This window comes from Hemiscyllium ocellatum, chromosome 2, assembly GCF_020745735.1.
Source record: "Hemiscyllium ocellatum isolate sHemOce1 chromosome 2, sHemOce1.pat.X.cur, whole genome shotgun sequence".
Taxonomy (NCBI): Eukaryota; Metazoa; Chordata; class Chondrichthyes; order Orectolobiformes; family Hemiscylliidae; genus Hemiscyllium; species Hemiscyllium ocellatum.
This window is the reverse complement of record NC_083402.1, coordinates 148,148,819-148,160,888: the sequence shown is the minus strand read 5'-3', so window position 1 is coordinate 148,160,888 and position 12,070 is coordinate 148,148,819. Positions and strand designations below refer to the sequence as shown.

At 43.4% G+C, this 12,070-nt stretch overlaps 1 protein-coding gene across 1 annotated transcript in view; it reads right to left on the bottom strand.

The window, feature by feature from the left end:
* Positions 1–218: 218 nt before the first annotated feature.
* carm1l (coactivator-associated arginine methyltransferase 1, like) overlaps positions 219–12,070 on the bottom strand; it is a 109,392-nt gene continuing 97,540 nt past the window's right edge. The window contains exon 13 of the mRNA XM_060841044.1: positions 219–4,401. Within this exon, the coding sequence (XP_060697027.1) occupies positions 4,389–4,401 (13 nt within the window). The 3' untranslated portion in view covers positions 219–4,388. The remainder of the gene's footprint in view (positions 4,402–12,070) is intronic.

Here is a 12,070-nt window from a genome sequence, read left to right as displayed (position 1 = left end):
AAGACCTATCATACGAAGATAAGTCAAGCAGGTTAGGGTGTATATCCATTGGAGTTTCGAAGGAGATGTAATCTTATTGAAACATATAAAATCTTGATGGGACTGGAGAAGGTGGATAGCCGGAAGTTGTTTCCATTTTTGAGGGTTTAGAATTCCTTTTCCCAGAAGTTGCTAAATATTAAGATGCAGTAGAAATATTAAGACTGAGTGACACGTCATAAGGTAATGTTGGAATTTATTTTCTGTTTGATGATACAACCAAAAGCCATTGGTATGAGGTAGCATTTTTACATATCATTCAGTTCAAATGAGCTGTTACATTCCCGATACCACCCAATGTCATCTAGTCAGCAGGAGGGTACTGGCCTGTCACTAATAGAGGTTTGTTACAAAAATGATTACATGGACTTGATCAATTCTTGCTGCATTCATCCCTGTCTACTGCTTTCAGTGTCATGATAGTGATCCATCAGTCTTTAAATAATACAAGAAACATAGTGTCATACATGCAAGAGTTTAATTTTTCAACTCAAACAATTTTTGTGCTACACATACGAAGAAATATCTTCCTTAAATTCTGTACTTGAATCCATACACAAGTTTCAGAGTCTGAATAGCTTTCTTTAAACATGTTGATGTCCTAGTAAACGCAGACTGTGAAGCAGAACTGCGTTTTCAGTAGAAAACAAGGGGGACAATCCTTTGGGAGGAAAGCACAGCAAGGACTTCACCCCCTCACACACACACATACACACACATACATACACACACCCCCTCACACACACACACACACACACACACATACACACAGACACACACACACATACACACACATACACATACACCCTCACACACACACACACACACACACACATACATCCACACACAGACCACCCCCCCACACACATACACATATACACACACACACATACATACATATACACACAGACCCCTCCACACACACACATACACACACACACCCACATACATATACACACACGTACATACACACAGACCCCTCCACACACACACACACATACATATATACACACACACACCCACATACATATACACACACGTACATATACACAGACCCATACACACACATACACACACATGCATACACACACATGCATACACACACACATACATACACACACGCATATACACACACAGACCCACACACACACACAGACCCCCCCACACACATACATACACACAGACCCCCCCCACACATACATACATACATACGCACACAGACCCACACACAGACACATACATACACACACACATACATACACACACACATACATACACGCACACAGACACACATACATACAGACCCAAACACATACACACAGACCCACACATATACACACACACATACACACACACATACATACACACACACAGACCACCTCCCACACACACATACACACCCCCCCCACACACATGCACACACACAGACCTCCCCCACACACACAGACCGATACACACACACACACACACAGACCCCCCCACACACACATACATACATACATACACACACACAGACCCCCACACACACATACAGACCCACACACACATTCATACACACACAGACCCACACACACACTCACCCCCCCACAAGCACACACACATACATACACACACACATACACACACAGACCCACACACATACACACACACAGACCCACACACATACAGACACATACATACACACACAGACACACACACACACACATACATACACGCACACAGACACACATACATGCACACACATACATACACACACAGAGACCCACACACACAGACCCACACACACACACATACACATACACACACACATACATACACACACAGACCCCTCCCACACACACATACACAGACCCACACACCCACAGACCCACAAACACATACACACACAGACCTCCCCCCCACACACACACACATACATACACACACGTACATACACACACACATGCAGACCCACACACACAGACCCATACACACATACATACATACACACAGACCCACACACACACACACACACACACACACACATACAGACCCACACACACATACACACACAGGCCTCCCCCACACACACAGACCGATACACACAGACTCCCCCACACACAGACCCCCACACACACATACATACATACATACTCAGACCCACACACACACACAAATCCCCACACACACATACAGACCCACACACACAGACCCACACACACACTCACCCCCCCACAAGCACACACACACACAGACCCCCTCCCACGCACACATACACAGACCCACACACCCACAGACCCACACACAAACACATACACACCCACAGACCCCCTCCCACGCACACATACACAGACCCACACACCCACAGACCCACACACAAACACATACATACACACAGACCTCCCCCCACACACATATATACATACACACATGTAAATACACACACACATGCAGACCCACACACACAGACCCATACACACATCCAGACCCCCCCACACAGACCCCCCCCACATACATACATACATACACACAGACCCACACACACACACATGCAGACCCACACATACACACACACACAAACACACACACACAGGCCTCCCCCACACACACAGACCAATACACACACACAGACCCACACACACACATACATATATACATACATTCACATACACAGACCCACACACCCACAGACCCACACACAAACACATACACACACACAGATCTCCCCCCCACACACATATACATACATACAAACACACAGAACCACACATACACACACATACAGACCCATACACACATGCACACACACAGACCCACACACATACTCACCCCCCCACAAACACACACACACACAGGCCCACACACACATACACACACACAGACACACACACACACACACACACACACACACAGACCCCCCCACACACACACGGACCCACACACACACTCACCCCCACCCCCCCACACACACATACCCACACATATACACACACACACACACACACACACAGACACACACATTTGTGAACTGTAACCTGGTACCCTATCAGAACTAGCCTGCAGCCTTTTAGGAAAGGGACCCTGCTGATGTCTGATGACCTTGTTTTAGTTGTATGAATTATAAAGAATTCCCAAGTATGGTTTCTGGGCATCTCTGCAAAATTAAACACAACACACCCAATATTCTCAAAACCTCGTTCATCAATAGTGACTTCAAATTATAGGCTTGAAGTCATGATGTTCCTTTTACAAATACAAGTCTTAGAAAAATAACTATAAAGTTAACCGATTGCTGTGATTTGGAAGTGGGTGGACTGGTAACATTTGAACAGTTTTTGAAAATAATAATAATAAACAGTATTAATAATTTGATTTTGGATTAGTGGTGCTGGAAGAGCACAGCAGTTCAGGCAGCATCCAAGGAGCAGCGAAATCGACATTTCGGGCAAAAGCCCTTCATCAGGAATCATTTACCTCAGTAATAATTTGACACAGAGTTTGGTAGCAGATTGCCCTTTCTCTTGCCATGGTGCCATGATAACATCACCCAGAGGTTAGGACTTGCTTAACCATACTGCAAGAAAGGCTGGTTTGGTTTCTAGCTGGCACCTCTTAGCTACAGGTTGTTCTTCATTGTTGGGAAAGCTTACAAAGGAGTACGTTTATTCTCCATTATCCAACCCAGGAATGAGTCCATTGCACTGGATAACAAAATATGTCACGTCCCCTTGCAGTGACATCCTCCAATATAATGAGTGTAAAGTTTAATTATAAAAGTTAATAATTCTACACTATAAGCTATACAGCACATATTTTCCACTGTAATATAGCTACATATGTCCAAAATATTACATAGAGTGCCAAGATATAAATAAGCCATACCTATTAAATATTTTATTATAATGAATTTTGCTCTAAAGCAGTTTCTCATTATAATTTATCTATTATTATGAAAGTTGAAATAAAAATGTTACATTACTGTTCAGCTTGTTAAGACTGCCCTATTTACATAGTATCTTTGATCAGATCTGACCTTCTACAGATAGCAGCCACTGGCTGTGTGCACAGACACATGAACATGGCTAACATTGTAAATATCTACATGATTCTCACATTATTTCTGTACTTCTCAGTTGTTGATTGATGTTTTGGTTGGCTACTTTTGATTGAAGATTTCAGACATAATTTGATATTTTGCACAAGTGATAAAATTGATAAAATGTTCTAGAAAAGGGGTTAATGCAACTGGGAGGCGTCACTAAAACATCTGTATCTCGTTGTTGCATTGCAGTCCTGTTCCTATGGGTCACCTGAGTATCGTATCGGTAGATAAGCTGGTGTCAGTTGAGAGGGTAATTTTTCACAAGGATTCATTCATAAAAACTGATGAATAAACAGAAAGCAAAAATAAGAGATTAAAGAATTCTAATGTTTATGCTGGAGACACCCCTGACTCAAGATACAACCTTAAGATTTACTCTGCAAAGACAATTTTCAAAGTTTTTCTTGAATGCCAAAGGTCTCTTTCAAATTGCAAAATATTTATTTTGTTTCATTAACTGAGTGAAAAATGATTTTACAATTGTGGCCACATCCTTTACCCACACTGCACATGTGACTTGTTGGCTTGTTCCTGTGTAGTATTTGGAATACACTTAACAACAACAGCAATCAACCAGACAGGCAGACTGGGATTCCAGACCGCACAGCCTGGAAAGGTGAAGGCACAACCACCAACGGTGTTACAAAGGCAACTGAGGATACATAAGGAGCCAGAATCGGAGAAATGCACCTTCTCAGATGTTTGTTGGGCTTGTCACAAAAAAGCTGCCCAGGTGACTTGTTGGTAATGTCTGCCAATATTATTCTAACAATACTTTGTAAACAGTACACTCAAATATCGCTACTGATATCCCCTTACTCTGTAGTGATCATCTAGCTAGCTCCTCTACGTAGTCCAATTGAGATATGAAGCTGACCTTTCTGAAATATTAACTAGTCTGTTCTCTCCTGTCATGTTGTTTGACCTACTGAGCATTTCCAGAATTTTCTGTTATTGTTTGAGAAAATAACTTGGACCACTGATAATCTTTTCTGAAGATCTTGATAGAAGAATGTACTGAATTATCAAACATCAATTAAACAATCAATAATTCATACAAATCTTCAATCTGTCCTAATTTTCTGCATAATTGGAGGATTCTGGGTAAGCTGAAAAATGTGTTGCTGGAAAAGCACAGCAGGTCAGGCAGCATCCAAGGAGCAGGAAAATTGATGTATTGGGCATTCCTTCTTCAGGAATGCGAATCCTCTTGGAGGATGGGAAAAATTTCTGGCTGTAAGAGTTGCTCCTTTTTTTGAGGTATTATAAGTGTTGGAGGTGATTTCCTCGAATTCCAGGAGCAGCAGTTACTGTTTTATATGCTGTTGCATTGTTTTGGAACTTTAAAAAAAAGTCAAAACAACAGCAGTTTAAAAGGGAGAAGAACAGACAAAGGAAGCACATGGTGAGGACAGTGCAGGGGAGAGAGAGAGAGAGAGAGAGAGAATCTGCACAGTTACTGCCTCTGCTGTTTGAATTCATGTATCGCTGGACATCAGAGTGCATCTGGGAAAATTAACAAACAGTGAAATATATTAAGGACAAAAGGGTAACTTGGGACAGAATAGGGCCCCTCAAAGATCAGCAAGGCAGCCTTTGTGTGGAGCCACAGAAAATGGGGGAAATACTAAATGAGTATTTTGCATCAGTATTTACTGTGGAAAAGGATATGGAAGATATAGACTAGGGAAATATATGGTGACACTGTTTAAGAAGGGCGGCAAAGACAAGCTATATACTGGAACTATAGACCAGTGAGCCTGACATCGGTGGTGCGCAAGTTGTTGGAAGGAATCCTGAGGGACAGGATGTGCATGTATTTGGAAAGGCAAGGATTGATTCGGGATAGTCAACATGGCTTTGTGCGTGGGAAATCATGTCTCATAAACTTGATTGAGTTTTTTGAGCAAGTAACAAAGAAGATTGATGGGAGCAGAGCAGTAGATGTGATCTGCATGGACTTCAGTAAGGCGTTTGACAAGGTTCCCCATGGGAGACTGATTAGCAAGGTTAGATCTAGCAGGGAGAACTAGCCATTTGGATACAGAACTGGCTCAAAGGTAGAAGACAGAGGGTGGTGGTGGAGGGTTGTTTTTCAGACTGGAGGCCTGTGACGAGTGAAGTGCCACAAGGATTGGTGCTGGGCCCTCTACTTTTTGTCACTTACATAACTGATTTGGATGTGAGCGTAAGAGGTACAGTTAGTAAGTTTGCAGATGACACCAAAATTGGAGGCATAGTGGACAGCGAAGAGGGTTACCTCAGATTACAAAGGGTCTGGACCAGATGACCAGACGAGGGTTCTGGGTAATCCAAGGTGGAGGATGGCAAAAATTTCTGGCTGTAAGAGCTGCTCCTTTTTTCAGGTATTTTAGGTGTTGGAGGTGATTTCCTCGAATTCCGGGCACAGCAATTACTGTTTTATATGCTGTTGCATTGTTTTGGAACTTTGGGAAAAAAAAGTCAAAACAACAGCAGTTTAAAAGGGAGAACAACAGACAAAGGAAGCACATGGTGAGGTCAGTGCAAGAGAGAGAGAGAAAAAAAAAGAGAGAAAGAGCGAAAGAACCTGCACAGTTACTGCCTTTGCTGTTTGAATTCGTGTATTGCTAGACATTGGGAAAATTAAAAAACAGTGAAATTCACAACTGATCTTGCAGGAACTGTTGGGCGAAGATCACAGCACAGAATCAGATAAGTTATTTGTTGTTTTAAGTCTGTCCAATAGAAAGGCTGCAGTAGTGAGTATAGTGGATTCTTTCTTGATTATATGTTTTTGGAGATAAGTTTCTTGATTAAACTTAAAATATAAGCCATAGCTATTAATTTAACCGGGGGCAGTGTTTGTAGAGGAGTAAGACGGTGTTATTTTCTGGGTCTGTAGATTGTGAAGGAGCAAAAATGGCCTTTGCAGTGAGATGTACTTCTTGTCAGATGTGGGAGTTTAAAGAGAGTTTAAGGGTTACTGCGGATTATATCTGCCATAAATGCTGTTGAATGTGAATCTTATCAGATCGAGTGGATCGGTTGGAGAGACAGATAGAAGCGATGAGGAATTTGCAACAGCAACAATATGTGATGGATGGCAGTTATAGGAAGGGGGGAACGTCTCAGATGCAGTCACATAGATGGGTTAACTCCAAGAAGGGTAAGAGAGGGACGCAGCTAGTGCAGGAGTCTTTTGTGGATATACCCATTTCAGACAGGCATGCTGTTTTGGAAAATGTAGGGGGTGATGGATTCTCAGGGGAACGGAGCACAAACAGCCAAGTTTCTGGTATTGCGACTGGCTCTAATGCAACGAGGGGTACGTCGGCTTCCAAGAGATCAATTGTGTTCGGGGATTCTGTAGTCTGAGGTACAGACAGACGTTTCTGTGGCCAGCAGAGAAAAAGCAGAATGGTGTGTTGTTTCCCTGTTGCCAGGATCAAGAATGTCTCAGAGAGGGTGCAGAATGTTCTCACGGGGGAAAGGGGCCAGCAGGAGGTCATTGTCCACATTGGAACCAACGACATTGGATGAGAAAAGATTGAGATTCTGAAGGGAGATTACAGAGAGTTAGGTCGAATTTTAAAAAGGAGGTCCTCAAGGGTAGTAATATCTGGATTACTCCCAGTGCTACGAGCTAGTGAGGGCAGGAATAGGAGGATAGAGCAGATGAATGCATGGCTGAGGAGCTGGTGTATGGGAGAAGGATTCACATTTTTGGAACATTGGAATCTCTTTTGGGGTCGAAGTGACCTGTACAAGAAGGACGGATTGCACCTAAATTGGAAGGGGGCTAATATACAGGCAGGGACATTTGCTCGAACTGCTTAGGAGGATTTAAATTATCTTCGAGTAAAAAATGAGGTCTGCAGATGCTGGAGATCACAGCTGAAAATGTGTTGCTGGTCAAAGCACAGCAGGCCAGGCAGCATCTCAGGAACAGGGAATTCGACGTTTCGAGCATAAGCCCTTCATCAGGAATGAGAGAGAGTAGCCAAGCAGGCTAAGATAAAAGGTAGGGAGGAGGGACTTGGGGGAGGGGCGATGGAGGTGGGATAGGTGGAAGGAGGTCAAGGTGAGGATTTAAACTAGTAAGGTGGCGGGGGTGGTGGGGTGGGTGGGACCCAGGGAGATAGGGAGGAAAGAGATCGATCTGAGACGGGTACAGCTGAGAATAGAAGTGAGCCAAACAGGGCAGGCAGGGACAAGGTAGGACTAATAAATTAAACTGCATTTATTTCAATGCAAGGGGCCTAACAGGAAAGGCAGATGAACTGGTTAGGAACATGGTTAGTAACATGGGACTGGGATATCATAGCAATTACGGAAACATGGCTCAGGATGGGCAGGACTGGCAGCTGAATGTTCCAGGATACAAATGCCACAGGAAGGATAGAAAGGGAGGCAAGAGAGGAAGGGGAGTGGCATTTTTGATAAGGGATAGCATTACAGCTGTGCTGAGGGAGGATATTCCCGGAAATACATCCAGGGAAGTTATTTGGGTGGAAGTGAGTGAGAAATAAGAAAGAGATGATCACCTTATTAGGATTGTATTATAGACCCCCTAATAGTCAGAGGGAGATTGAGAAACAAACTTGTTAGGAGATCTCAGTTATCTGTAAGAATAATAGGGTAGTTATGGTAGGGGATTTTAACTTTCCAAACACAGACTGGGACTGCCATAGTGTTAAAGGTTTAGATGGAGAGGAATTTCATAAGTGTGTACAAGACAATTTTCTGATTCAGTATGTGGATGTACCTACTAGAGAAGATGCAAAGCTTGACCTACTCTTGGGAAATAAGGCAGGGCAGGTGACTGAGGTGTCAGTGGGGGAGCACTTTGGGGCCAGCGACCATAATTCTATTCGTTTTAAAATAGAAATGAAAAAGGATAGACCAGATCTAAAAGTTGAAGTTCTAATTGGAGAAAGGCCAATTTTGATGGTATTAGGCAAGAACTTTCGAAAGCTGATTGGAGGCAGATGTTCACAGGTAAAGGGACGGCTGGAAAATGGGAAGCCTTCAGAAATGAGATAACAAGAATCCAGAGCAAGTATATTCCTGTCAGGGTGGAAGGGAAGGCTGGTAGGTATAGGGAATGCTGGATGACTAAAGAAATTGAGGGTTTGGTTAAGAAAAAGAAGGAAGCATATGTCAGGTATAGACAGGATAGATCGAGTGAATCCTTAGAAGAGTATAAAGGAAGTAGGAGTATACTTAAGAGGGAAATCAGAAGGGCAAAAGGGGGACATGAGATAGCTTTGCCAAATAGAATTAAGGAGAATCCAAAGGGTTTTTACAAATATGTTAAGGACAAAAGGGTAACTAGGGAGAGATAGGGCCCCTCAAAGATTAGCAAGGTGGCCTTTGTGTGGAGCCACAGAAAATGGAGGAGATACTAAACGAATATTTTGCATCAGTATTTACTGTGGGAAAGGATATGGAAGATATAGACTGTAGGGAAATAGATAGTGACATCTTGCAAAATGTCCAGATTACAGAGGAGAAAGTGCTGAATGTCTTGAAACGGGTAAAGGTGGGTAAATCCCCAGGACCATATCAGGTGTACCCGAGAACTCTGTGGGAAGCTAGAGAAGTGATTGCTGGGCCTCTTGCTGGGACATTTGTATCATTGATAGTAACAGGTGAGGTGCTGGAAGACTGGAGGTTGGCAAACGTGGTGCCACTGTTTAAGAAGGGTGGTAAGGACAAGCCAGGGAACTATAGACCAGTGAGCCTGACGCCGGTGGTGGTGTTGGAGGGAACCCTGAGGGACAGGATGTACATGTATTTGGAAAGGCAAGGACTGATTCGGGATAGTCAACATGGCTTTGTGCGTGGGAAATCATGTCTCACAAACTTGATTGAGTTTTTTGAGCTAGTAACAAAGAAGATTGATGAGGGCAGAGCAGTAGATGTGATCTGTATGGACTTCAGTAAGGCGTTTGACAAGGTTCCCCATGGGAGACTGTTTAGCAGGGTTAGATCTAGCAGGGAGAACTAGCCATTTGGATACAGAACTGGCTCAAAGGTAGAAGACAGAGGGTGGTGGTGGAGGGTTGTTTTTCAGACTGGAGGCCTGTGACCAGTGGAGTGCCACAAGGATTGATGCTGAGTCCCCTACTTTTTGTCATTTACATAAATGATTTGGATGCGAGCATAAGAGGTAAAGTTAGTAAGTTTGCAGATGACACCAAAATTGTAGTGTGTAGTGGACAGCGAAGAGGGTTACCTCAGATTACAACAGGATCTTGACCAGATGGGCCAATGGGCTGAGAAGTGGCAGATGGAGTTTAATTCAGATAAATGCGAGGTGCTGCATTTTGGGAAAGCAAATCTTAGCAGGACTTATACACTTAATGGTAAGGTCCTAAGGAGTGTTGCTGAACAAAGAGACCTTGGAGTGCAGGTTCATAGCTCCTTGAAAGTGGAGTCGCATGTAGATAGGATAGTGAAGAAGGGGTTTGGTATGCTTTCCTTTATTGGTCAGAGTATTGAGTACAGGAGTTGGAAGGTCATGTAGCGGCTGTACAGGACATTGGTTAGACCACTGTTGGAATATTGCGTGCAGTTCTAGTCTCTTTCCTTTCGGAAAGATGTTGTGAAATTTGAAAGGGTTCAGAAAAAATTTACAAGGATGTTGCCAGGGTTGGAGGATCTGAGCTACAGGGAGAGGCTGCACAGGCTAGGGCTATTTTCCCTGGAGCGTCGGAGGCTGAGAGTTGACCTTATAGAGGTTTACAAATTATGAGGGGCATGGATAGGATAAATAGACAAAGTCTTTTCCATGGGGTGGGGGAGTCCAGAACTAGAGGGCATAGGTTTAGGGTGAGAGGGGAAAGATATAAAACAGACCTAAGGGGTAAAGTGTTCACGCAGAGGGTGGTATGTATATGGAATGAGCTGCCAGAGAATGTGGTGGAGGCTTAAATTGCAACATTTAAGAGGCATTTGGATGGGTATATGAATAGGAAGGGTTTGAAGGGATATGGGCTGGGTGCTGGCAGGTGGGACTAGATTGGGTTGGGATATCAGGTTGGCATGGACAAGTTGGACGAAGGGTTTGTTTCCATGCTGTACATCTTTAAGACTCTAAATGTCCCCTCTGTTCTGCCATTCAATTAGGTCATCACCGACACTTATTTAAAATCTATTGGCCTACCTTCTTCCGTAGTGTTTGATCCCATTATTCAATAACAGTCTATCACTCAGTCCTGAAATTCATTTAGTACCTACACAACAGCAAGCGTCAGATCAAGCCAGCATTCCTTTACCCTTTCTTATTGCATTTTGTACCTGTACTCTCCTTAGTTTTTATTTTAAATGGTCACCAAAATTCCTTCATGCCTCTGTAAGTCCTAATTAGGACAAAGTTAAATAGAGAAGGTCTTTTCCCTGTGTTGGGGGAGTCAGAGCGAGAGGGCATAGGTTTATGGTGAGAGGGGAAAGATCTAAAAGAGACCTAGGGGGTAACTTTTTCACACAGAGGGTGGTACGTGTATGGAATGAGCTGCCAGAGGAAGTGGTGGAGGCTGGCACAATTACAGCATTTAAGAGGCATCTGGATGGGAATATGAATAGGAAGGGTTTGGAGGGATTTGGGCCAGGTACTGGCAGGTGGAACTAGATTGAGTTGGAATATCTGGTCGACATGAATGTGTTGGACCGAAAGATCGGTTTCTGTGCTGTACATCTTTATGAGTCTGTGACTAATCATTAACAGATTTGGTAAAAAGCTGTAGTCCCAGTACAAATCCCAGGGAAACTCTCGCTCCCAGATCTCAATACAGATAATCTTACCCCAATGCCCTTATTCTTTCTGAAGACTTTATAGTTTGGAATATTTAGCTGCCAAGATCAAATTGTAGGAGTGTCTGCAATGGCTATTTTATCTGACCCCGTAAGTTCAGCTGTTTCCACAGAAAATTCATTGCACAGCAAGTGGCCATTCAGCCCATTATG